Raw genomic sequence first — 23,977 nt, forward strand, 5'->3', positions numbered from 1 at the left:
TTGTCATAGCTTTTTCAAAATTAAAATTGAACTAGAAACCCACCAGCAAAAATGTAGAAAGTTTACTGTCTCCGTAGAAGAGCAAGAAGCTAAATTTAATGAAACTCAAACATTATCCCACATACGTTTTCTAATGGCCATTTTACTAAAGAAAATCTCCTCAGATCAAAAACTACAGCAATTGGGTTTTGAGAAACGTTTAATAGACAATGTGGTCATAGCAGCCTTAAAATTGGCCAAACGTAAGTCCCATGATGACACGAAATTGTCTTGCTTGGAGAGGATGCGTTTAAATGTGGAGGAATTTCTTAATTGGATAGTTCCTTCCAATGTTATGGAAAAGTTTCGTGAAGAAAATCAATCTACAGAAAATATTTTGGAAAAAATCGTTTCCATGTACATGAAACAAAAGTGAACTATTCATATTACACATCAGCTCATTTCATTAAGAGTATATATTTTTTATACTTGTCTACAACTTTATAACACTAAACTCATCAATCAAATTCATTTTTTCAAGTGCCATACGTAAGCATTTTATTATTTAAAATTTTTATTTTTTTTTGCTTATTAAGGCAGATGGATATGTAAGTTTAGTTGATTAAACTTAGAGATAATTGAATTAAATTTAAATCATAAATTTATGATGTATTGATTAAACTTACAGTTCTGCTGCTGTATTGTTAATAAAAGGTAAATATAAAGCCCTATAACTTAACTAATAAACCAGTTAGTTGTGGCTTATATTTTTACTTTTTATTATTTCTCCCTTTTAATATTCTTTTTTAAGAAGAATATTTACTTGCCATTTTTAGTATAAATCCAAAGTTTAGTTTTTATTTTTAATATAGTTTCCCAAAGAATTTACTTTAAGTTTTCCTACAAGAAATCCAAAGATTATTTTAAATTTTAATTTTATATTAAAGCAAAACCCACCTTTAATAACAAGAAAAATAAGAAAAACCAAATTGAAAAAGAAAACAAATAAATTTCAAGTTCGGTTAAGAATTTTTTAAATGAATTAAAAAGCAATTTTTTACCGAATATATATTTTATCTTGCCACATTTCTTTTAAGTCATCATTTAAGTTTAAGTCTTTAATGAAAAAAGAAAAACAATCATACCAAATTTATGTTTAATAAACTGAAATCATATAAATAAAACTGTTCATATAAATATTGTATCTATATGAATTTAAAAAAAAATATTTAAGAAAGAAAACTTAATTGTTATTTAATTTTAATTATTTTCAGAACTCAAGATACCCTCAAAAAAGGTTTGTGTTTAAGAAATCCCTTTATATGTTATAAAAAGCAAGATTCCAAAACAGTAACATAAATCACTAACCTGGTTATTAAGAAAAATACTTCAAGAGGTTTTAAGCGCAAAACAAAAAGGGGTATCAAGTTAAATTGCTAACAGGTAAATCGTTTGATTATGTATATAAAAAATATCAAACAGAAACTATGGGCCAATATTAGGGAAATACTTGTGCTTAAAAAGAAGTAAGTCAAGGTGTAGAGTTTGGTTTTATAAGGATTTGTAGTATATAAAACAGAATATTGGCCCATAGTGTCAATGATATCTTCAAATATTATGTTTATTTATACTGATATTCTGATTCCTTGTGTATTGAATATGATGCCCAAATGACTTTTTATACAAAATTGTTGAATTTCAAATGTTTGTGATTTATTGGAATTCCAAGTTCTTCTCGTTGTGTCTAGCCTTTGTTCAAAATGTTCTTGCGCAACATTGGCCAAGTATTGAACTCTTTAAATATTATATAATTTTGTTAACGCTTTCTTTTTGCTTCTAAATAAGATGTATATTGGTTTAACTGTAGTGAGAATGCCTGGTTAGCTGACAGTACTTATAATTACCTTCGTTGTATCATGTCTACCGAAAATGTTGGACTTAATTGTTGGTTAATAATTAGCGCTACAACAAGTTTGATTTAACTTCAATTTAGAAGCAATTTAATAACAATTTCTTATGTTTTGTGAATAGATATTGGGAACTATTTGAGTTAAAATTTAAAACACTTTTAGGGCACTAAGTCCTGCCATTAAGTTATTTCACAAATATTCCAAGAGTTCGCTGATTCCCCTTAAATTTTGAAACTGAAAATATAAATACTAAAAAGTTGCTGCATACCTTTAGGAAGATGATGATGGTATGTCAAAAAATAAGATAAGATTATATACTTATGAGCTGAAGTGTAATAGGTTTTTAGGCTACAGACTCCGCGTATTAATGTATCTGCCCTCTGCTTTAAAAATAATTGTAAAAAAACAAATTATAAATTTTCTCACAAATATTCCAGGAATTAGATTTTCCGTTAAATTTGGAAACTGCAAAATTTATAAATAAAAAAACATTGCATACCTTTTGGCAGTCGATAAAACAAATATTCTTTCACTTTTTCATGTTGGTTTTATCATGATTCCCTACTGCTTTAGTCGATAACATGACAAAAAAAGATAAAGGTTTCAAAAATATTTCATAAATACAAATAATTGCATACTTTTAGGTTGCTCAAAGAAATGTTTATATTGTTACTCTTGACTTATTCTTGATTTTAACATTAATTCTTCTTCTTTGATTATGGCTGAAAGGCATCTAAGTTTCGGCATTGCTAATCATAGTACGTTAACTTGTTTTTTCTTGACTTTAAAATATAAAATCAATTCAAAAACTTATAAACCAGGACTTGGGGAGGAAAACTAACAAACTTGTTTAGCAATATTATGTTTTTATACATAGAATTAAACTTCTAAATACAAATGTATGTAAGTAATGACAAACTATTTGTATACGATTCATTGACAGCTTCATGCTAAACAGTTGACAAATAAGGTTATATTGTGTGATCTCTTTGGACTGTTTGGACGACTGTTGTTGTTGTTGTTGCATGAATGACATGATTTCACTATCTCTGCTGCATTATTAAACAACTTCAAAAGCGTTCGTTAGTCTTATCCTCCGTAACCATGTGTTTTAACAGAATTGATTGACAGGTCGGCTAATGTTTAAAGTCATCTAAAACAAACTTGAAACAAATTTCTTAACAAATCGCAAAACCAAAAAGACACAAATGCCATACTTCCTTCCATCAGTGGCCATCGTCACCCAAGTAATATATTGGTGGCCTTGAAAAACAAACAGAAAAATTGAAATAAAAGCAACTCATTAATTGTCAAGACTTTGGGACAATGTTATTGACCAACTTCAACTACATAAGTACATGTGTGTATAGTTATAAATGTATCTTAAAGTCAAAAACTTTTTTATAGAATTTCTCAAACGAGAGTAATGCTCTTTGAGTTAATGCATCTATCTAGCTGCCCATGGCTTGTGTGTGTGTTTTTTTTTTTCTAAAACTGTTAGGAATATTATGTACAAAATGTCAAGCATTTTGGGTGGTCAAAGTATGTTTATTGCTATGACAACAATAACGAAAACAACTACGTACAGACGGACAGGCGGACGGACTTTCAAACATCGCACTGCAAAAAGTGTGTATGCTTAGTATTCTTAATGTATGAACATGCATGATGTCCAAGCATACTTGAATACTGTGTCCATGCCGTGTCTCCATAATAGGTAAATTGACGATATTGATCTGTTCATTCTATTCGCAATGCCACTATCATCTAACCATACTTGTTGTTGCTTATTGCTTATGGTGGTTTGAATACATAATAATAATGAAAATAATAAAAGAAACCCCTATGACTATTTCTGTTTTTTTTTTCAATTTTTGTTAAGGAAATATAAAATGAAAATTATTTATCGGCAAATAAAATTTATATAAATGTCTAGTAAGAGCATTAAATTTGTGTTTGTTTATGAGAGTCACAGTCACAGTCAAAGTCAGAACCAGAGTGTGACTTAACTTTGATTTGTAAAACTTAGATATTGTTAATATTTTTATTGTCAACCATCAAACTGTAATGGGATTTTAATAAAAGGGTAGAGGGACTTGCATTTACACATTTCTTATGGCAACTATTAAAAAGTTTTAATATTGCTTTAAGTTTATTTAAATGTGTTTGTATTTAGTAAAATTAATAATTTTCCTTTTGCTAACAGCAAAATCAGGCAGCTACGTGACAAGTTTAGTAGTTAGCTTTTTATGTTGGCGGAAAGTGCTACTACAGATTTACTTGTAATACATGTAAATAGTATTAACACTATTAAATGTACATAAAACTTAATTTATGTCCAAAAGGATTTTGCAAAATGCGATTAGAGGAAAAGGTTTCTTATTTTTATTTATCTTTGTATAATAAAAAAATACGATTATGTTAAGACTAAAGACCAGACTATAGTCTTAAACATATACTAAATTGTAGACCAATATATTGTATTCACAATGGACCAGTCTTGATTATAGACAAATGTATGACCTATAGTCTTGACTATGGATCAGATTTCAGTATAGTCTATAGTTTTTACTATAGATCAGTCTATAGTCTTGAATATAGATCACTCTATAGTATTAAATATAGATCAGTCTTGACTACGGATAAGAATTTTGTTCTGATAAGGATTAGTCTTCAGTCTTGTCTATATACCAGTCTACAGTCTTGTCTATATAACAGTCTATTGTCTGGAATATAGAACAGTTTATAGTCTTCACCAGTCTATAGATCAGTCTATTGTCTTGACTATAATCAGTCTATAGTCTGGACTTCAATCAGTCAGTAGTCTTGATTATTGATCATTCTATAGTCTCTATAGATCAGTTTATAGTCTTGACTATAGATCAGTTTATAGTCTTGACTATAGACCAGTCTATAGTCTTGACTATAGATCAGTCTATAGTCTTGACTATAGATCAGTCTATAGTCTTGACTATAGATCAGTCTATAGTCTTGACTATAGATCAGACTATAGTCTTGACTATAGATCAGTCTACAGTTTTGACTATAGATCATTCTATAGTGTCTATAGATCAGTCTATAGTCTTGAGTTTAATCAGTTAATAGTCTTGATTATAGATCATTCTATAGTCTCTATAGATCATTCTATAGTCTCTATAGATCAGTTTATAGTCTTGACTATAGATCAGTCTATAGTATTGACTATAGATCAGTCTATAGTCTTGACTAAAGATCAGTCTATAGTCTTGATTATAAATCATTCTATAATCTCTCTATAGATCAGTCTATAGTCTTGACTTTAATCAGTCTATAGCCTTGATTAAAAATCGTTCTATAGTCTCTATAGATCAGTTTATAATCTTGACTATAGATCAGTTTATAGTCTTTGACTATAGATTTTTGCATAGACTCGACTTTACATCATTAAATAGCCTTTACTATAGATCAGTCTTAGTATTAATTATGGATTTGCTTCAGGCTATATATCAAATGCTCAGACATTAATTTCCATTTAAGAACACAAATTCGATAGATTTTGTACTCGCTTTGCGATCGTTTGTAAACTTTTTTAAGTTCCATTTTAAATTGTAATCTGGAGGTTGAGTACAAGTTTTACAAAGCGAATAGATTGAGGAATGGATTGCTTTACTTTTAAGGTGGGTGTGAAATACTCTTGTTGCTTAAGTCTTTCGTTTTGGAACCATGCATAAATCAAAAATCAAACCATAAAATGTGTAATAATTAATTAAAAGCAAGTTTACATATCAATATTGAAAATAAAACAAGTAGTTTATTTTGTTGTATAACATATTAATTAATTTTTAAAATAAATTAATAAATTTCAAACAAGTTTTCATTAAACAAATAAAAATGCATACAAAACTTAATATTTAGTTAATAACGATTTATCATTTTATTTTATCTGATTGTTTTTTTTTTCATAGTAAATGTGTAAATATTTTTATACAAAAAAGTTCACACAATAAAATATTTATTTCAAATACTTTTATTGTTAAACAAAGCCGTTTCCAACAACAACAAAATAAAGAAGAAAAACATCCAACAAAAACTTAAAGCGGAAGGCTTTTAGAAAAATTTTGTAATTTTAATTTTTCACATTTGATGTTTTGTTTTTTTTTTTTTTGTTTCTTCGAAGTTCCATAAGCAGGCAGGTGAAGAGATTTATCGAAAATTGTGTTTATGAATGAAAATCACGTGCAGTGTTTATAAGCGTTTATGAGTGAGCACTCGTCAAATAAGCACGTCGAACATATAAAACAACACGTTTGCAATAGCAAAAAGACAAAAAAAGAACACACTTTGATAACATAACTGCAATATAACACACACGCACAAACTTCTTTATAAATAAATTTATGTTTTGTCAAACACCATTCTCAAGAACAACAAACGTCAATGACTGTTTCCATATCACATCATAAATTTCTTTTAAACTTCAAATTTGACGTTGCCTGCTTTTTTCCGAGTTTTTGTTTTTGTACAAAGAAAAAAAAAAAATAAGCAAGAATCTTTGTCACGGTAAAATTGATTAAAGTTTGTTTTTATATGCATTTTTTTAATTTTTTTCTTTAAATTCCCTAAACGTATTAACATTTATTCCGAAAATTTTCAGTCACTGACTGCTTTAGTTCACTTGTGTGTAGTTTAAGCTTTTTTTTCTGGTTTGTTATATTTTGTTGAAATTTGTTTTAAAATTAAAATATTTTCTTATTATTAAATTCCACTCCCTAGTTTTGTTGTTGTAGTTGCGCATATAGGCCTGTATGAGTTTTTATGCGACGTACTGGTACTTTAACAAAGAGGTGTGTATATTTAACCACCATAATGAGAGTAAATTAAGGAAGTTATTATTTAATGAAAAATTTAACTAAAAATTTAACCGTTTTTTAATTTTTTTTTGGTTTCGCATAATTACTTTTATTTAGTTGGGGTACAGTAGAGGGTTTAAGATGTTGATAATAAATAATTTAAATTTTTCTCTAACTATAGACGAGTCTATAGTCTTGACTCTATATGTTGATTATTGACCCGTCTAAATACTTGAGTATAGAAAACTATACTATAGCCCATTGACCAGTCTTGTCTATAGACCAAATCCATAATCCATAGTCTTGTCTATAGTCTAGTGTTATTTATAGTCTTGTCTATAGACCAGTCCATAGTCTTGTCTACAAACCAGTCCATAGTCTTGTCTATAGACCACTCTAAAGTCTTGTGTATAGACCAGCCTATAATCTTGTCTATAGACCAGCCTATAATCTTGTCTATAGACGAGTCTGTAGTCTTGTCTATAGACCAGTCAATAGTCTTGTCTATAGGCCTGTCTATAGTCTTGTCTATAGACCAGTCTATAGTCTTGTCTAATGACCAGTCTATAGTCTTGTCTATAGACCTGTCTATAGTCTTGTTTATAGATCAGTATATAGTCTTGTAAATAGAACAGTCTGTAGTCTTGTCTATAGTCCACTCTAAAGTCTTGTCTATAGACCAGCCTATAATCTTGTCTATAGACAAGTCTATAGTCTTGTCTATAGACAAGTCTATAGTCTTGCCTATAGACAAGTCTATAGTCTTGTCTATAGACAAGTTTATTGTCTTGTCTATAGAGAAGTCTATAGTCTTGTCTATAGACCAGTCTATAGTCTTGTCTATGGACCAGTCAATAGTCTTGTCTTTAAATCAGTCCATTGTCTTGTCTATAAACCAGTCCATAGTATTGTCTATAAAACAGTATATAGACTTGTCTATAGACCAGTCTATAGACAATGCTTCGTTTTTCTATAGACCAGTCTATAGCCTTGTCTATAGACTAGTCTATAGTCTTGTCTATAGATCAGTCTATTGTCCTATCGATATATCAGTCTATAGCCTTGACTAAAGAATTGTCTATAGTTTTGTCTTAACTAGAGACCAAAAGGTAAAATTAATTAGCTAGTGTCGCTATAACATTGCCCTTGACTGTATGTTCAAGACAGCATAAAAGGGTAACAGCAATCTTTCAAAGCTGTTGCAGTCTTCAATTAATTTACAGAAAAATTGCTGCAAAATAATGCTTCGTTTTTTAATAATGTCTTTTGACTTTACAGCAAACATTTGATTTGTTTCTTTTGTACTGCTTCTTTTAATTAAACGTAAATTGAAAAAAGGAAGTAATTATTTAAGAAAACTCTTACGATTTCTGTCCAGTCATGGTCTTGTAAATTCCAACAAACAAACTAATGGAAAAATACGAAAAAAATAAATTAGCAAAATGTTTTAAATGCAATTAATGTCTAGTAATTTTTCATGTAGATTATCTGTTAATTTGAAATAATTTTATTTAAATTATATTGTTAAATAATTGGCAGTAACTCAATGTCAATGTAAATGAATGTCAATTTAAATGGGGGAACTCTAGGAGACATACAAACAGACAGTCAGATAATTGTGGTAAACCAAGTTTGTTGTTTAAGTCTTTTGTTTTTTTTTTTTCAACACACATTGATATGTACAATAATTGTATGAGTGAATATTCTTCACTCATATAGCAATTTTATTTCCAAGATTATTCATATTATAAAAAGAAACATAATAACAGCCCACCTTGGCGGTTTATCAAACTTAATGTTTGTAAAGTTAATAAAGATTTGCGGTTTTTTTACACAATAAACAACATATACATTTACAATTAACCAAAGCACGTGATTGGAAAAAAGAAATATTACAACTAAAACTTCAAACTAAGGAAAAAATAGTCGAAAAAAAAGGAAAAACACATTTGAACATGCGTATTTACAAGTTTAAACAAATAACAACAAGAAAATCTTATCATGATTTGAATACTCAAAGAATGTTTGCACAAAAATATAGACATACATTCATATAATAATTGTAAAAAAAAAGTAACAAACAAACCAAAGGCAATAACGAAAGAAAAAAGACCAGCCAACAAACCTAATTGTGTGTGTATACTGGGCTGGTCAATTACTAGATGACCAACTTTAAAGTTTTTTCTTAAATTAAGGGGAAATAGTGAGAAATTTTCCTCTAGAAATACAACTTACAAAATTAAAACAAGTTTTTATAAAAGTTAGAATTGGTTTCTTTTAAAATTGATGTAAAAATTCTGCGAAGTTCTAAGACAAGGGTATTTTAAATGTATTAATTTACTGTCATCTTTCAAATGTTAATCATATACAAAGTTGTTTTGTTTTTTATCATTTCCCAAAAGAGTTACTTAACCAAATTTGCACTTGGCAGCTCTATTTAATATTGTCTGCAAATGCTGTAACTAGCCAGAAGTTTGAAAGTGTACACTCAAAGAAAAATACAATTATTAAAAGAAATTTTACAATATTATGGTTAAAGTAATCAAATATCTAGTTGTCTCAACTATATTATGTAAAATACATTACACCAAGAATTTAAGATAAATAGAGTTTGCAAGATTTTACAATTATAAAAAAAAGATTGAGACAAACAAAAACTTGTTCACTTTTAACATAAAATGGGTAAAACGAATAAAAATATAATTACAGAGACCATAATATTGTTTAGATTTCTTGCAATAAGTTTTAACCATCTCCTACCCAATTTTTTCTCAGCGTGCGAACAGCCAAATGAAAAAAAAAGGAAATCATACATGTATGAATGCATGCAAGCATACATTACTTGTCATGTATAAATGTATGTTGTTTGTCTGTATATGTAAACGTTAAGAACTTTTTGTTGTTATCTAATGCTTAAACATTTAAATGCTTACAATCAGTTGGTGTCTAGGGCTTCAAGAAAACAACCTAAAAGGAAAACTTTGGCCAAGAAAACTTTTTCTTAAAACACGCAAAGCCAATTTCCATACGCAAATGTAGACATTAGACGCAAAAAATAAGGAAAATAATAAAAGAAAAAGCCATATTTAAATGTTAAGGTTAGTTAGGCTCTTAGGCTAAGATTTTTTTGCAAACATTTTCGACAACGTTAAAGGCTGTTTGCTTCATATCTTAAGTGCGTGTAAGGGTTTGTTGGCATGCTGCAAAAACTTTTTACACAAAATTTGTCCAAACGTTATCATCTACATATATTTGAAGTAACAACATCAACAAAAACAGCAAAAAAAGAAAACTACAACACAGAAGTAAAAAGTACAAAAAAATTAGCAAACATTTTCAATCTTGTACTTCACAACACGCAATTGCCTAGTGTAGCATTTTGTTTTAAACCCTGCTAGAATCAGTGCTAGACCGACATATGTATGTACGTTCTCTAGCATCCAGATATCAGTAGTATTTATTAGAGGAAGCTGCAAAATTTCTTGTTGTACATTGTAACTAATTTGTTATATACTTTAATAAAAATAAATGTTTTCAATTGGTTAAAGCACAAAAACAAACATAGAAATTCTTATTTTTTTTCCTTCTACTTACAATTGTGTTAATAGTTTTGATTTGGCAAATGTATGCTAAATACTTTTTCTTCTTTAGAATATTTACTTTCACATAGAAAAATAAACATGGGTTGTCCTCATAGATAGTCTGAGTCTTTTATAAAATATAATTGGTTTTAGTAGTATGTGGGAAGATAATGTTTGTTGTCTTGTATTTGGGTCATGTGAGAATTATACTATGTCTTTTGAAACATTTGCCTAAAGGCGTAAATCATATTCGAAACTGTCCAAATATTATAGTTTTTTTTTTTGCAAAAGTGTCTGTCTGTTGCGTTCTATTTACACTTTAATCCTTTTATTTATATATTTTTCTTTTTGCATTATGCGTACTTGGAAAGGCTTTGACTGCATGGCTTGCAGAGGTGGTGCGACAAATGAAAATCAAGTTTTATGCAAAACCTTCTTCTTTGAGTTTTTATTACATTGAATTTTTAAACTAGGTTCAGGCTACACTGTTTCCACTAGGGGTTTTTGCTACAAAATGCTTACTGAGATGTCTTTAGTTTTAGGCTAATTCTAGTCTTTAACGGATTATTGTTTTGAGCAAACTATTGTCATAAACAGACTAAAGTCTTGAACATATATAATTAAGTCTTTAGTAGACTTGAGCAGAATATTGTCTTGAAAAGAATATAGTTTTAAAAAGACTATAGTGATAAGCTGTGATGTGATCAAAACTATAGTCTTCACAATACAGAAGACTAAAGTCTAGAGCAGATTATAGTCGTAAAACAGACTATTGTTTTGAGCTTAATAAGGCTTTGATCAGACTATAGTCTTGACAAGACAGAAGTCTTGAGTAAATTATATTTTTAAGAGAACAGAGCTGACTATAGTCTTGATCAAACTTTTTGATATAACTATAGTCTTTATCAGACTATAGCCTTTAGCTCACTATAGTCTTGATAGTCTAGGGTACAAGAGCAGACAATAGTCTTTAGTCGACTACAATTGAGAACAGACTATAGTTTGGGGCGGACTAAATTAACAAAATTAAAACTATTTATAGCATTGAGCTGATTACAATCTTCAGTAGACTATAGTCTTGAACTAACTAGAGCCTAAAACTACTTTTTTTGCCTTTTTCTTAAAAAAATACTGTTTGACTAGTCCTGGGCAATACAGTCTCAAATAGATTATAGTCATGATCAGACTATAGTCTAGAGCAGATTATAGTCGTAAACCAGACTATAGTTTTGAGGTTTTGATCAGACTATAGTCTTGACAAGACAGAAGTCTAGAGTAAATTATATCCTTAAGAGAACAGAGCTGACTTTAGTTTTCATTAGACTATAGTCTTGAGCTGACTATAGTTTTGATCAGACTATGATCTTGAGCTGACTGAGCTCTCGTTCAGAATATAGTTTTGAGATGACTATAGTCTTGATCAGCTGACCGAGCTCTTGATCAGACTATAGCCTTTAGCTGACTATAGTCTTGAGTTGGCTGTACTCTAGAGCAGACAATAGTCTTTAGTTGACTAAAGACTATTAGGCTTCATCCTATCACAAAATTAAACTATTTATAGTATTAAGCTGATTATATACTTCAGGAGACTATAGTCTTGAACTGACTGTAGCCTAAAACAATTTTTTGCATTTTCGTCAAAGTTTTGACTATAGTCCTAGGCAGACAATAGCCTTGTTTTATGGTTTAAAATGGAATTAAACTGAAATGGTTTAGTTTACTATTTGCCCATATTATTTAAGTTGCTACAAAAGCATACATTGTATTCTTTATTCGTATCATGCAGCTATATTTCAATGATAAAAAATTCATGCTGGTTAAAGAGGAAAAAGTAAATCAAAACAAATTTTATACCTAAAGTACTGGCAAGTCGAATATTTTATACACTTCTGCTAAAACAGAAACCAGTTTCAAATATTACCTAAACATTTATTTTAAATTTTATGTTTTTTTCAAAATCAATTTATTACTAAAAAAAGTTTAAGTTTTTTATGGCAATTTCAATTAGACGTTTAATTTTGTAATTTCTATGTTTTTCTAAACAATTTGCTTATTTTGCAAATATTTTAGATTGTTACATTTTTATGTTACAATTAGTTTATTCTGCTCCTTAACAAAAAAAAAAAAAAAAACAGCGAAGGGTATAATAAATAAAAATTTATAGTGACTGGTATTGATAAAACTCACACCTTTTTATCGCAAACATTTGGTACTTATTCCCTCAACTTAATACGTTTAGTTTCAGTTACTCTTACATGACTAGAGACTTTTAATCTAAACAAACATTTCCTAGAATAAAAAATAACAATTTTGAAAATATTTTCTGAATATGTACATATTTAGAACAGCCAAGGTGCGTGTGTACTTTTGAGAAGGCACACGTACGCTATGTAAATGTTACCAAACAGCAGGTCATGGCTAAAGTCAGTTCTTCTGAAAATTTATAGAGAAAACTTTGTAAATGTATTTTACATGCGTTTGTTGCATTTTCTTAAGCAGGAAGTTGAAGGTTTTTAAACATTACTAAATGTGTTTGGCATATAAATCACTCAAAGTAGTAAATTTAAATAAATATGGATTTATTTCATAAAATAGTAAAATGAAAAAAAAAACTATAGTGATTGTTTAATTAAAAAAAAGCCATCACATGTACTATTATTATGGTAAAAAATAAATTTCCTAACTGTCTGCATAAATGTAAATGTTAATATGCTTATGAGGATTTCTATTATCTAAGAGAGCGTATGTGTGTGATTTTTGTAAAAACTCTTTATGAACATCATCTGTATGTAGACAACACCATCACTTTGCTAAGGAATTAATTTCAATAATAAAATTGCTGTAGGCATTTATGATGAAGATGAAGTAGAATACCTACCAATATGATTTCTTTTCGAAGATTTACATTCTACACACAGTCACACACTATATGCCGTCAGACACAATGAAATGAAAAAAAAAAAAAACATCAGTTAGTTTTTGGTCATACATTCTGTTGGTTAAGAGAACTAAATATTTAGTTATGTCAGTGTGCTGCAACGATATTATCAGTGAGAAGGTTGCCTTTAGCTAGAACTTTAAAAAAAAGTAAGAAAACTAAAATAAAATAAAATAAAACGGTTTCTTTGTAACAAGTTGGTTTTTGTGAGCATTATTTTCGCCTGGGTGGACATGTTAAATACATGCTGACGTGCTTCTGTTATAACAAAAAATATAAATATATTCATTCAAATACAATATTCTACAAATCGAATATTGTATTTACGCTATACCACCACTATTTAGTAGCATTTGTTTTAGTTAGCAACAACAATCATTTTAGTGTGGTTACAAACCATATAATAAATATTTGTTATAACAAACTTCATTGCCTTCAAAATTCATATATACAGACAGACAGATAACCATACATTTGCTGCTAAGAAAGCGCCACACCAATTACTGGATATTTGTTCGAGTGTATATGAAATTATGTGCATAAATTACATCTCTTTTACTGCCTGTAAACTCAATATCAATTTTGTTGTATTGTATGTGGAGAAAAAATAAGATACATTTATAAAATTGTCTTTATTACTTTATTTCCCCATATAAAAATTGAAATTGATATAAAATCTTAATAAAAAAAATTGAAGCAGACGTCGTCTTGTTGTCTTTATGCCCTCCCTCATTGAATGAAATGAATTATTAATTTTGTTATAGAGTTTGTAACACACAATTGGAATATTTCAATTCAGTAGATGTGAGTTTTTATATTGTGTGTTTTCCTGGGAATTTTAAGTTCTATTTTACACCCTTTACTGCTGGTCTTCATTCCTTTGAAACATAATTAACCAATTTAGGCCCTGTGTTAAGTTTTTTAATTATCAATAATTTTTTTATAAACTATATAAATAATGGCAATTTTTCTATTATAGTTATCGATAACTTTTCTATAGAGTAGCAAACTTATCCATAATAAAATAAAGTTATCGTTAACTTTTCTATAGAAACTATCAAAGTTATTGATAACTTTTCTACTCTGTACAGAGTAGACTAGACTATAGACTAGACTATAGACTAGACTATAGACTAGACTATAGACTAGACTATAGACTAGACTATAGACTAGACTATAGACTAGACTATAGACTAGACTATAGACTAGACTATAGACTAGACTATAGACTAGACTATAGACTAGACTATAGACTACACTATAGACTAGACTATAGACTAGACTATAGACTAGACTATAGACTAGACTATAGACTAGACTATAGACTAGACTATAGACTAGACTATAGACTAGACTATAGACTAGACTATAGACTAGACTATAGACTAGACTATAGACTAGACTATAGACTAGACTATAGACTAGACTATAGACTAGACTATAGACTAGACTATAGACTAGACTATAGACTAGACTATAGACTAGACTATAGACTAGACTATAGACTCGACTATAGACTAGACTATAGACTAGACTATAGACTAGACTATAGACTAGACTATAGACTAGACTATAGACTAGACTATAGACTAGACTATAGACTAGACTATAGACTAGACTATAGACTAGACTATAGACTAGACTATAGACTAGACTATAGACTAGACTATAGACTAGACTATAGACTAGACTATAGACTAGACTATAGACTAGACTATAGACTAGACTATAGACTAGACTATAGACTAGACTATAGACTATACTAGACTATAGACTAGACTATAGACTAGACTATAGACTAGACTAGACTAGACTATAGACTAGACTATAGACTAGACTATAGACTAGACTATAGACTAGACTATAGACTAGACTATAGACTAGACTATAGACTAGACTATAGACTAGACTATAGACTAGACTATAGACTAGACTATAGACTAGACTATAGACTAGACTATAGACTAGACTATAGACTAGACTATAGACTAGACTATAGACTAGACTATAGACTAGACTATAGACTAGACTATCGATAACTTTTTTTCAAAACTATTGATATCATTTTAATAGACAATCAAATTTATCGATTAATACTTCTAAAACAGCAAAGCTAACTTCAAAGTATTAAAGTTATCGATAACTTTTATATAGGGTATAAATGTATCGATAACTTTTGAATAAGATTTCTGTAGAGAATCAATGTTAATCATATACAACCAATGTTATCGATTACTTTTCTAACGTTCCAACGCCAATTAAGTCTTCTATCCGAAACGACAGCAGTCTTACATGTCCCAAGATTTATTTAAATATTCAAAGTTATCGAAAATTTCTGTAGTAACTCAAGTTGCCAAAACTAAAAAGGTTAATTTTTGCTCAATAAAATGTTCTCACATTTGAAATTAAAGCTAAAAATACTAAAAAAAAACTTATGTAATTTCTACCATGAAAAAATATTCTCTGCCTGATCACCTACATTTTTTCCTTTTACATTTAACATTTTGACTTATTACCCAAGTATTTATTCCTTATTTGTAGTCTAAAATCAATTGAAATCATATTTTCAAGATGATTTATAAGAAAAATTGAAATATATTTTTGACATATTGTTTTAGGCATCTTTCGAAAAAAAGCAACAACAGCAACAACATCCATAATAACAAACCAGCTATTACTAATATAATCATAAATACTTAAAGTCTATGTGGACATTTGTTGAATGCCTCACAAGACAATGGTTGGTACTATTTTCTGTATTTTATGTTGCAGGACATTGTTAAAGACATGTTGTAGTACTTGCTTATATCTCTCATATTCGAAAAAAAACAACATACAGGCTCACATGCATTCATACATATACCTACTTATCATTTGGATATTGCTGTCATTGTCAATATTCTGTATGTTGTTGTTGTTTTAGTTTTAGTTGTTGTTGTTGCTCTCTTTGTGGTTGTTGTTACATACTTATAGGTATAAATACAACACATTTGCAATGCAAATCCTATTATGACTTGTAAAATTATATATACGAGTTTATATAGTTACATACCCCGATATAAGAGTATATTTTACATTCATGCATTTTGGTTTATTTTCTTTTTTATTCAATATTATTATTATTTTTTGTTTGTTTGTTGGTTTTTTCGTTAAGAGTGTTTAGTTTGGTTATGCAAGTCATAATTTTGTTTGTGTTACGTTTTTCTGTACGTTTTTTTTTTCACTGCTTCTTTAACTTAATATTATTATTATTTGCCATATTGTTTATACAGACAGTGAACATACATGTATGTATCTGCTTAGATGTATGAAGACTTGAGTTTGAGTATATGTGTTGGTATCAGTGTATTTTCGTTTTGTGAAAATGTTGCCTACACCAAGGTTCAATAACATGAATAATGCATAAAAAGTTTTATTTAAGCTTACGCAGCTCAACAACGACAACAGAAAAAAAAAACAATATCAACAATAGTGATATTACACTACGCATAATCATATGTAAAAGTTCTTTTTAAAGCCCTTTTTCTTAACTTCTAAAGAAAAACTAAACAAAAGCCTAGATTTTGTTAAAGTTGTGGGTAAGAAAATAGCACAGTAGTAACAGATTTTTAAAAATTTGGCTTCACAAGGAAAGCTATAGTAAGAATTGATTCAACATTTTTCCAATAAACATGTTGCTGCAACATTAAAATATATGTTGTTAATGTTATGGGTCTAACATTATCACAAAAGAGGATTTAAAAGGAATGCTATAGTAAGCATTTATTTAACATTTGTCCAATAAATATGTTGCTGCAACATTATATTATTTATAAGTGGCAGAGGACATTCTACAGTAAACATGTTGTTATTAAAAATGTTGCTGCAACGTTACCATATATTTTGTTAAAGTTATAGGTCTAACATTAACACAGAAGTTGCCTTAAAAGGAATGCTGTAGTAAGCATTTATTTAACATTTTTCCATTAAACATGTTGCTGCAACATTGTATTCCTAATATGTGGCAGAAGACTTCCTACAACTTTTTATTTTAGTTAATATGTTGATAAGGAACTTTCACTGAAACATTTTTGCACATATTGCTGCAACATCTGCATATCAAAAATATAGTTTTTTTTTTTTGCTCTTACTTTAAACACAACTGCTTTAAACTAAAATGTCACCTTAAGTTAAAACGAAAACTATACACCCTGCATTACAATCATTCTAGGATTTATTTAAACCTAAACATTAGCAACGTTACCACTCATATAGTAAACCTTGTTTACCACTCATATTTTTTTTGTTGATGGTGGTGGTTAGGAAAACAAAAAATGTTTAAAGAGTTCTGGTGTTGGTTATGATAACTTTTACGAAAAGAACATGCTCCATAGAATCTTTGAAACAAAAAGGCACAATTTTATTTCTAGTTAATATTTTGTTGTTTTTTCCTTCTACATTTTTGCGTAGATCTTCTTTTGTTGTAAATGCAGCTGTTATTGTTGCTGTTAGTTGGTTGTTTTTTTTTTTGGTTTCTTTTTTTTTTTAATAGTGCTGCTGACAGCTTAAAGCTGTTGTTTATTTGTTATTGTTGTTATAGTACTATTTGTTAGGAGTAGTAGACGCTTTAGGAAATAAACGAAACGAACCCCTAGAAGAGAGATGCCAGCAATAGCAAGTAAAGCCAGCCCAGCAATAAGTTTGCATATTATAAAATCCAACGTATACTGGTGTGTCAAAGAGGCAGGATATGTTTATGGCATGGTAAATGTAGTAAAAAAATGACATTTACAATAGCTACTGATAATATACGAAGATGAACATACAGTGAGAGAGAGGATCCCAAACGCAACGTATAAAACAAAAAGGAAATTTCATATTTTGTTGAATTTTATAGATCTGTGAGTGGTATGGGTAAACAAAAGACTTAAGACACATACGTATATGCACTTGTTAATACATGGATTTTTGCGTTGTTGCCTGGTGATGATAATAATGATGATTATGATTCCCATAGTAAACTTGACAAGTCATTAAACTTATTTCTATGGGTTTCCAGTTGAATTTTATATTTCACATACCTTTTTAAGAAAATGACACAACTTTTAAACGAAGTATCTAATCAAGTCAATCATTTAATATGCATATTTAGTGTGTGTATGTTTAGCTTTGTAGGTAAGTGCGTGTGTCTTACCTAATTGAAAAAGTTTGTTTACAAATGTTAATTGATTTCGTAAAAGCATAGAACGTTTTTTTTCTGTTTTGTGACGGGAAAAAATATGCATATACACGCATAATTTTGTATTCTTCTTAGTTTTCTCTTAAATTATACGCATTATGCAAGAACAGCAGCAGTACCATCACAAACAATACCTACTATTCCTGCGTCTGTACGTTCGTACGTCTGTCTTAAGCACTTGTTATGTCTTTGTATATTATTTTTCTTTTGTTATTATTATACTGTAAGCAAAACTCATTAAAAAATTTAAGTAAAATAAGAAAATATAATTTTTCTTAGCTTCAGCAGGATATAGTCTACATTTTAAATTTGTTTTAAAAACTAAATCTTAAATTTTCAATAAAATAGTTTAGAATTTTTTAGCATATTACTAACATTTTTCCACTGAGTGTTTAAATAAAAAAATCTACAACTAGTTGAATTAACAAGAGGAAAGACATGCAAATTGTACAATATGTACAGCATAACAATCCTTTTGGAAACAGTCAGTTTTCCTTTACCTACCATGCCATTTTTTTTTGTTTTATTTTTTTGCTTAAAACTTAGACATAACTACATAAGTTAGTTCTTAAGCTCATATATGCCTTTATATATGTATGTACATAAGGATGTTGTATATTTGTTTGTAAATGTTTAAAAGAAAACTGCCATTACCTTTTTAAGTTATCTCTAAGAACTCTTCAAAATGATTCAACAGATCACGATTGTACAAAGTAACTAGCAAATAATAAAACAACCAGCCAACGAACCAACCAACTAACTAACTAACAAACAAATAAACAAACTTACTTAAACTAACAATTTATGTTGAATTTTTCTAAAGAAAAATTTGCATTTCAACTTGTTAAGACCATCCTTTTCTCTAATTGTCAATCATACGAAAAAATATACAAAAATGGGATTTATTTTGTGGAAAAAAAAGAACAAAATAGCATACAAATAAAAGCACATTATAATGAGAATGATTAGAATATTATTAAATTTGGTTTGAAATGTTTAAAAAAAATTGTGCACAATTTCTTGCTTAATTGAAAATTTACTATCTGATTTTGTTTAGATTTTTATTTTTAATTGTATAGATTTTTGGTACGTAATTGTAATTGTTGATTTTTTGACCCTGAAGAGCATTTTTTTGAAATCATTTTAATTATCGAAAAATTCCCTTTTTAAAGACAATTTTCGAAAAATTCTCTTTTTATATACAATTTTCGAAAATTCTTCTTTTTATAGACAATTTTCGAAAAAGTCTCTTTTTATAGATAATTTTCGAAATATTCTCTTTTTATAGATAATTTTCGAAAAATTCTCTTTTTGTAGATAATTTTCGAAAAATTCTCTTTTTATAGATAATTTTCGAAAAATTCTATTTTTATAGATAATTTTCGAAAAATTCTCTTTTTATAGATAATTTTCGAAAAATTCTCTTTTTATAGATAATTTTCGAAAAATTCTCTTTTTATAGATAATTTTCGAAAAATTCTCTTTTTATAGATAATTTTCGAAAAATTCTCTTTTATAGATAATTTTCGAAAAATTCTCTTTTTATAGATATTTTTCAAAAATTCTCTTTTTACAGATAATTTTCGAAAAATTCTCTTTTTACAGATAATTTTCGCAAAATTCTCTTTTTATAGATAATTTTCGAAAAATTCTCTTTTTATAGATAATTTTCGAAAAATTCTCTTTTTATAGATAATTTTCGAAAAATTCTCTTTTTATAGATAATTTTCGAAAAATTCTCTTTTTATAGATAATTTTCGAAAAATTCTCTTTTATAGATAATTTTCGGAAAATTCTCTTTTTATAGATATTTTTCGAAAATTCTCTTTTTACAGATAATTTTCGAAAAATTCTCTTTTTATAGATAATTTTCGAAAAATTCTCTTTTTATAGATAATTTTCAAAAAATTCTCTTTTTATAGAAAATTTTTGAAAAATTCTCTTTTTATAGAAAATATTCTGAAAAATTCTCTTTTTATAGAAAATTTTGGAAAAATTCTCTTTTTATAGAAAATTTTCGAAGATTAAAAAGTAAATGCTCAGAATAAAAAATCTTCTGAGCATTTACTGAGCATTTCATAGAAATTTTTTGAAAAATGTATTCGTAATAAAAAAAACACAATTTTTATTATTATTCCCCATCTTCAACAATTATTTTCAATTATTATTGAAGTCCTCTAAAATCAATAACAATAAAAACTAATTTAAAAAAAGCCTTAATTGAATTGCTGTGATTTTATTATAAAATACAAGTGCAGACATTATATGCCTCGAGGATATTTGTTGATCACTCTGCGAATGTTTCTTTAAATGTTCTTTTAGTTTTCGTTAAGAGGGGCGTATGTTGCCACATGTAAAACCAATGAAATACATTTGCACTTACGAAACAACAATTGGGATAAACATTTTTATTCGTACATACATATACATACTCTCCACATGTACTTCAATTCATTTATTCAGTTGCACAATAAAAATAAACTGCATTGGAAAAAGGATGAAAGATGGGAAGTTTGGCAACAAAAAAATCACAGGGGTTATAAGGAACAATATGTTTTTGTCTTACAGAATGTTATTATAAATTAACACAACGATGACTTAAGATCCCGGTAGGAAATTGCGTTTTATTTATATAATATTCTATAAATCTCCGTTGTAATCACAGATATTTTGAACAATTTTATTTCGAATATTTGAAATCAAATTCCTATAGGGATTTTCATTTATATGTATATCAGCCACAATAATTCATTGTGTATTTTATTTCCAGATTTAATTGTAATGTACAATAAGGTAAAATAACACATGTCCACCCTCTATGTTTGTTGAATTGTTTTTTCTTTCGTGTTTTTATTTTTCTATAAAAATTTTGAATAAAATTCCTACTCATAGAAGCACGAGTATTACAACAAGACACCAAAAAAAAATACAAGTCGAAAGTTTTAAGGCAATAACGCTCATAAAATACTTTATAATTTAATTTATGCTAAACGTATCCCAGTCCAATGCAATTCCAATATACGTTGAACACTGTTTGTACATTGGTACTTTATCTATGCACAATGTATATGACGTATGTTTAGGATTCTGTACATCTTTCTTATAAAACACCACCTACTTTTTTTTTGTTTGTGGATTCGTTTCTAGTGGATGCTATATGTTATAGGGAAGTGAGAGTTAACAATAGGTATCGGTTTGTAACATAATATGAACGGGGTTGTAATCACTGATATTGTTTTGAGAACATTTTTTAAAATTTTTATTTTAAGAACAAAATTTCAAAATTATCTTATTTTTAAGAAATTTCTATTTTTTATGAAAATTTTTCGATTCGAGTTTTTTTAATTTTTGTAGAAATTTTTCTTCATAGAATATTTTTCAAAAATCTCTGTTTAGGGAAATTTAAAAAATTCTTCTCTTTTAAAAAAGTTTGCGAAAATGTTTCTCTTTGTAGAGTATTGCCAAAAATGATAAACATTTTTTTTCTTTTGTTGAAAATTTCTTTTATAAATAATTTTTAAAAAATTATATTTTTACAAAACAAAAATATTACATTTCGTAGCGTACCTATTGGTATTGAAAAATAAAATAACAGCATGATCGTAATTTTGTTTAATTTTAGTAGACAACTTTTACACATTCTGACCGTGTACAACTAAAACCCAACTATAGTTAAAACCTTCCTCCACTTAACTTTGGTTATCGATCCTAGGCAAACAACACAGAACAAGAATTTCTTAAGACTATCTAAAGTACTCCTCATATGTTCAGTACTTTAGAGTTGTTCAATTGAAGTATAAAAAAAGAGTTTCTCTTAAATTATGATTTTATAAGCTAGCGGCAAATTTCCACAGTTCATTTATCATTTAAACTAAATTGTAAATGTCACTATAGAAAAAGATTTCTAGACAAGGCCCATAAGGACATGTTGCAGCATACACGGCTAAAGAGATTGTGGATATTTTTTTGTTTTGTTTGTAGTTTTTATTTACTTAGACCAAGATCATAAATTGTTTGCAAAATAGAGGGTGTAGTGCGTGTTTAGGTTTAATAAATTGTACTCATTTTGTTTGACAGTTTAAAAAGACCGACTTAAAACCAAAATGACAACATAAACGAAACATACATAAAATACATGAAAAATACATTTATTCGTATGTTGTACGTTTAGTTCTTTAGCTTAGACTTTATTTGTTCTGAACGTATTCTTTAATTAATACGTACAATTATGAAATGAACTAGAGATGTGTTCTTGCCCTTTTTTCTTTCTATATTTTGTAAATAAATTTTGTGTCTAGTTTTTCTTTTTGCTTAAAGTTAAAGCAAATAAACATTTTATGGCTTTTTTGTATTTGCAGTTTCTTGCAGTTGTATGCTGTGTTGGTAGTTTGGTTGCTTTGGTTAAGGCTTTGTGCGCAATCAACAAAATTGTATGTTGTCAAGTGTCGTGTTTATCATTCTAGAGCTAGAGTTTAGTTGGCTACTGCACATAGTACCAACTTACAACATCAACAGCAACAGAAACAAGACAATGTCACAAAAGTCAACACAAACAACAAGAATACTTAAAATCGAGACAACAAAAACAACAACATTAATAGCAACAACAACAATAATACAAACAACAGTAGCTGCTAACATTAGCTGCAACACAGCAACATCAACAGCAGCAGCATGAAAACAAACAACATTAGCGGCATAGCAACTTGTAATATGGTATGTTTATGCTTCCAAGATACAAAAAGGTGATAATTATTATATAAAGTAAGATGAACTTAGAGGATATGCAAAAATGGTAAGTAGTCATAGTAGAGTCATAGTACAAGTTGTTGTCATTGTAAAACAAATAAAACAAAAAACACACACACTCACAGGCACATTTTTCACATTATAATATAACTATATCCCAGCAAGAAGTTTAAAGGAATAGGAAAGAACTATATTAAGTAAAATTTAACAAAAACTTTTTTAAAAAATTTATTGCCTGGTTATCCTTTTCTGGGATGTGTAGGCTCTATAGTCAGACTACTTTAGCCTCCTCTTAATATGATGAAATGTTAACGATGACGACGACAATAATTGCAAAACGTTTGGAGTGTTGTCGCGACTCTATTTGTTAAAATTTACTCAAAACAAAAAACAATATCATACATACATCACTATGCTAATATTTAAGTAGTAAATTACGATGTTGTCTACACTTGTGTTCTAACAAGCACTTTTTAGATGATTGCATGCATATGAAGGTTATACTGACTAAGATTAATTTTCTAGCATCATTTTTGCGGTCTAGGTGCCAGTACAACTGTGCAAATAACCTTTGAGTTTATTTAGGAAAGACCAAAGTCGAGGTTTTTGTTTAACTTTTTTTAGTAAGCAGACTTTTAAAAGACTATTATAATGTAAGTGGAAATTTTTTAAAATATTGCTGGAAAGGATTCTCTTTTCAACTCAGCGGAATCTTCTATTAATATGCCCTATTTTGAAACAAACCTAACAATCTAACTAGAACTGAAGTTGAA

The 23,977-nt window shown here is 28.4% G+C and overlaps 2 protein-coding genes across 3 annotated transcripts in view; both read left to right on the forward strand.

The window, feature by feature from the left end:
• Nucleotides 1-4: 4 nt before the first annotated feature.
• LOC119606100 lies at nt 5-1,189 on the forward strand (the record flags this gene model as incomplete). The annotated part of the gene is made up of 1 exon (XM_037959488.1): nt 5-1,189. A coding segment is annotated over one exon (411 nt), but the record flags the coding sequence as incomplete, so codon positions are not given.
• Nucleotides 1,190-1,258: 69 nt separating this feature from the next.
• The window catches only part of LOC119606221, a 261,582-nt gene continuing 238,863 nt past the window's right edge, over nt 1,259-23,977 (forward strand). For both annotated transcript variants that reach the window (XR_005231633.1, XR_005231632.1), the window contains exons 1-2: nt 1,259-1,422; nt 22,814-23,250. The gene's annotated coding sequence lies outside the window, so the exon portion shown is untranslated. The remainder of the gene's footprint in view (nt 1,423-22,813; nt 23,251-23,977) is intronic.

This window comes from Lucilia sericata, unplaced genomic scaffold (assembly GCF_015586225.1).
Source record: "Lucilia sericata isolate MDLA Ls3-8-SP2 unplaced genomic scaffold, ASM1558622v1 Contig000017F_arrow, whole genome shotgun sequence".
Lineage (NCBI taxonomy): Eukaryota > Metazoa > Arthropoda > Insecta > Diptera > Calliphoridae > Lucilia > Lucilia sericata.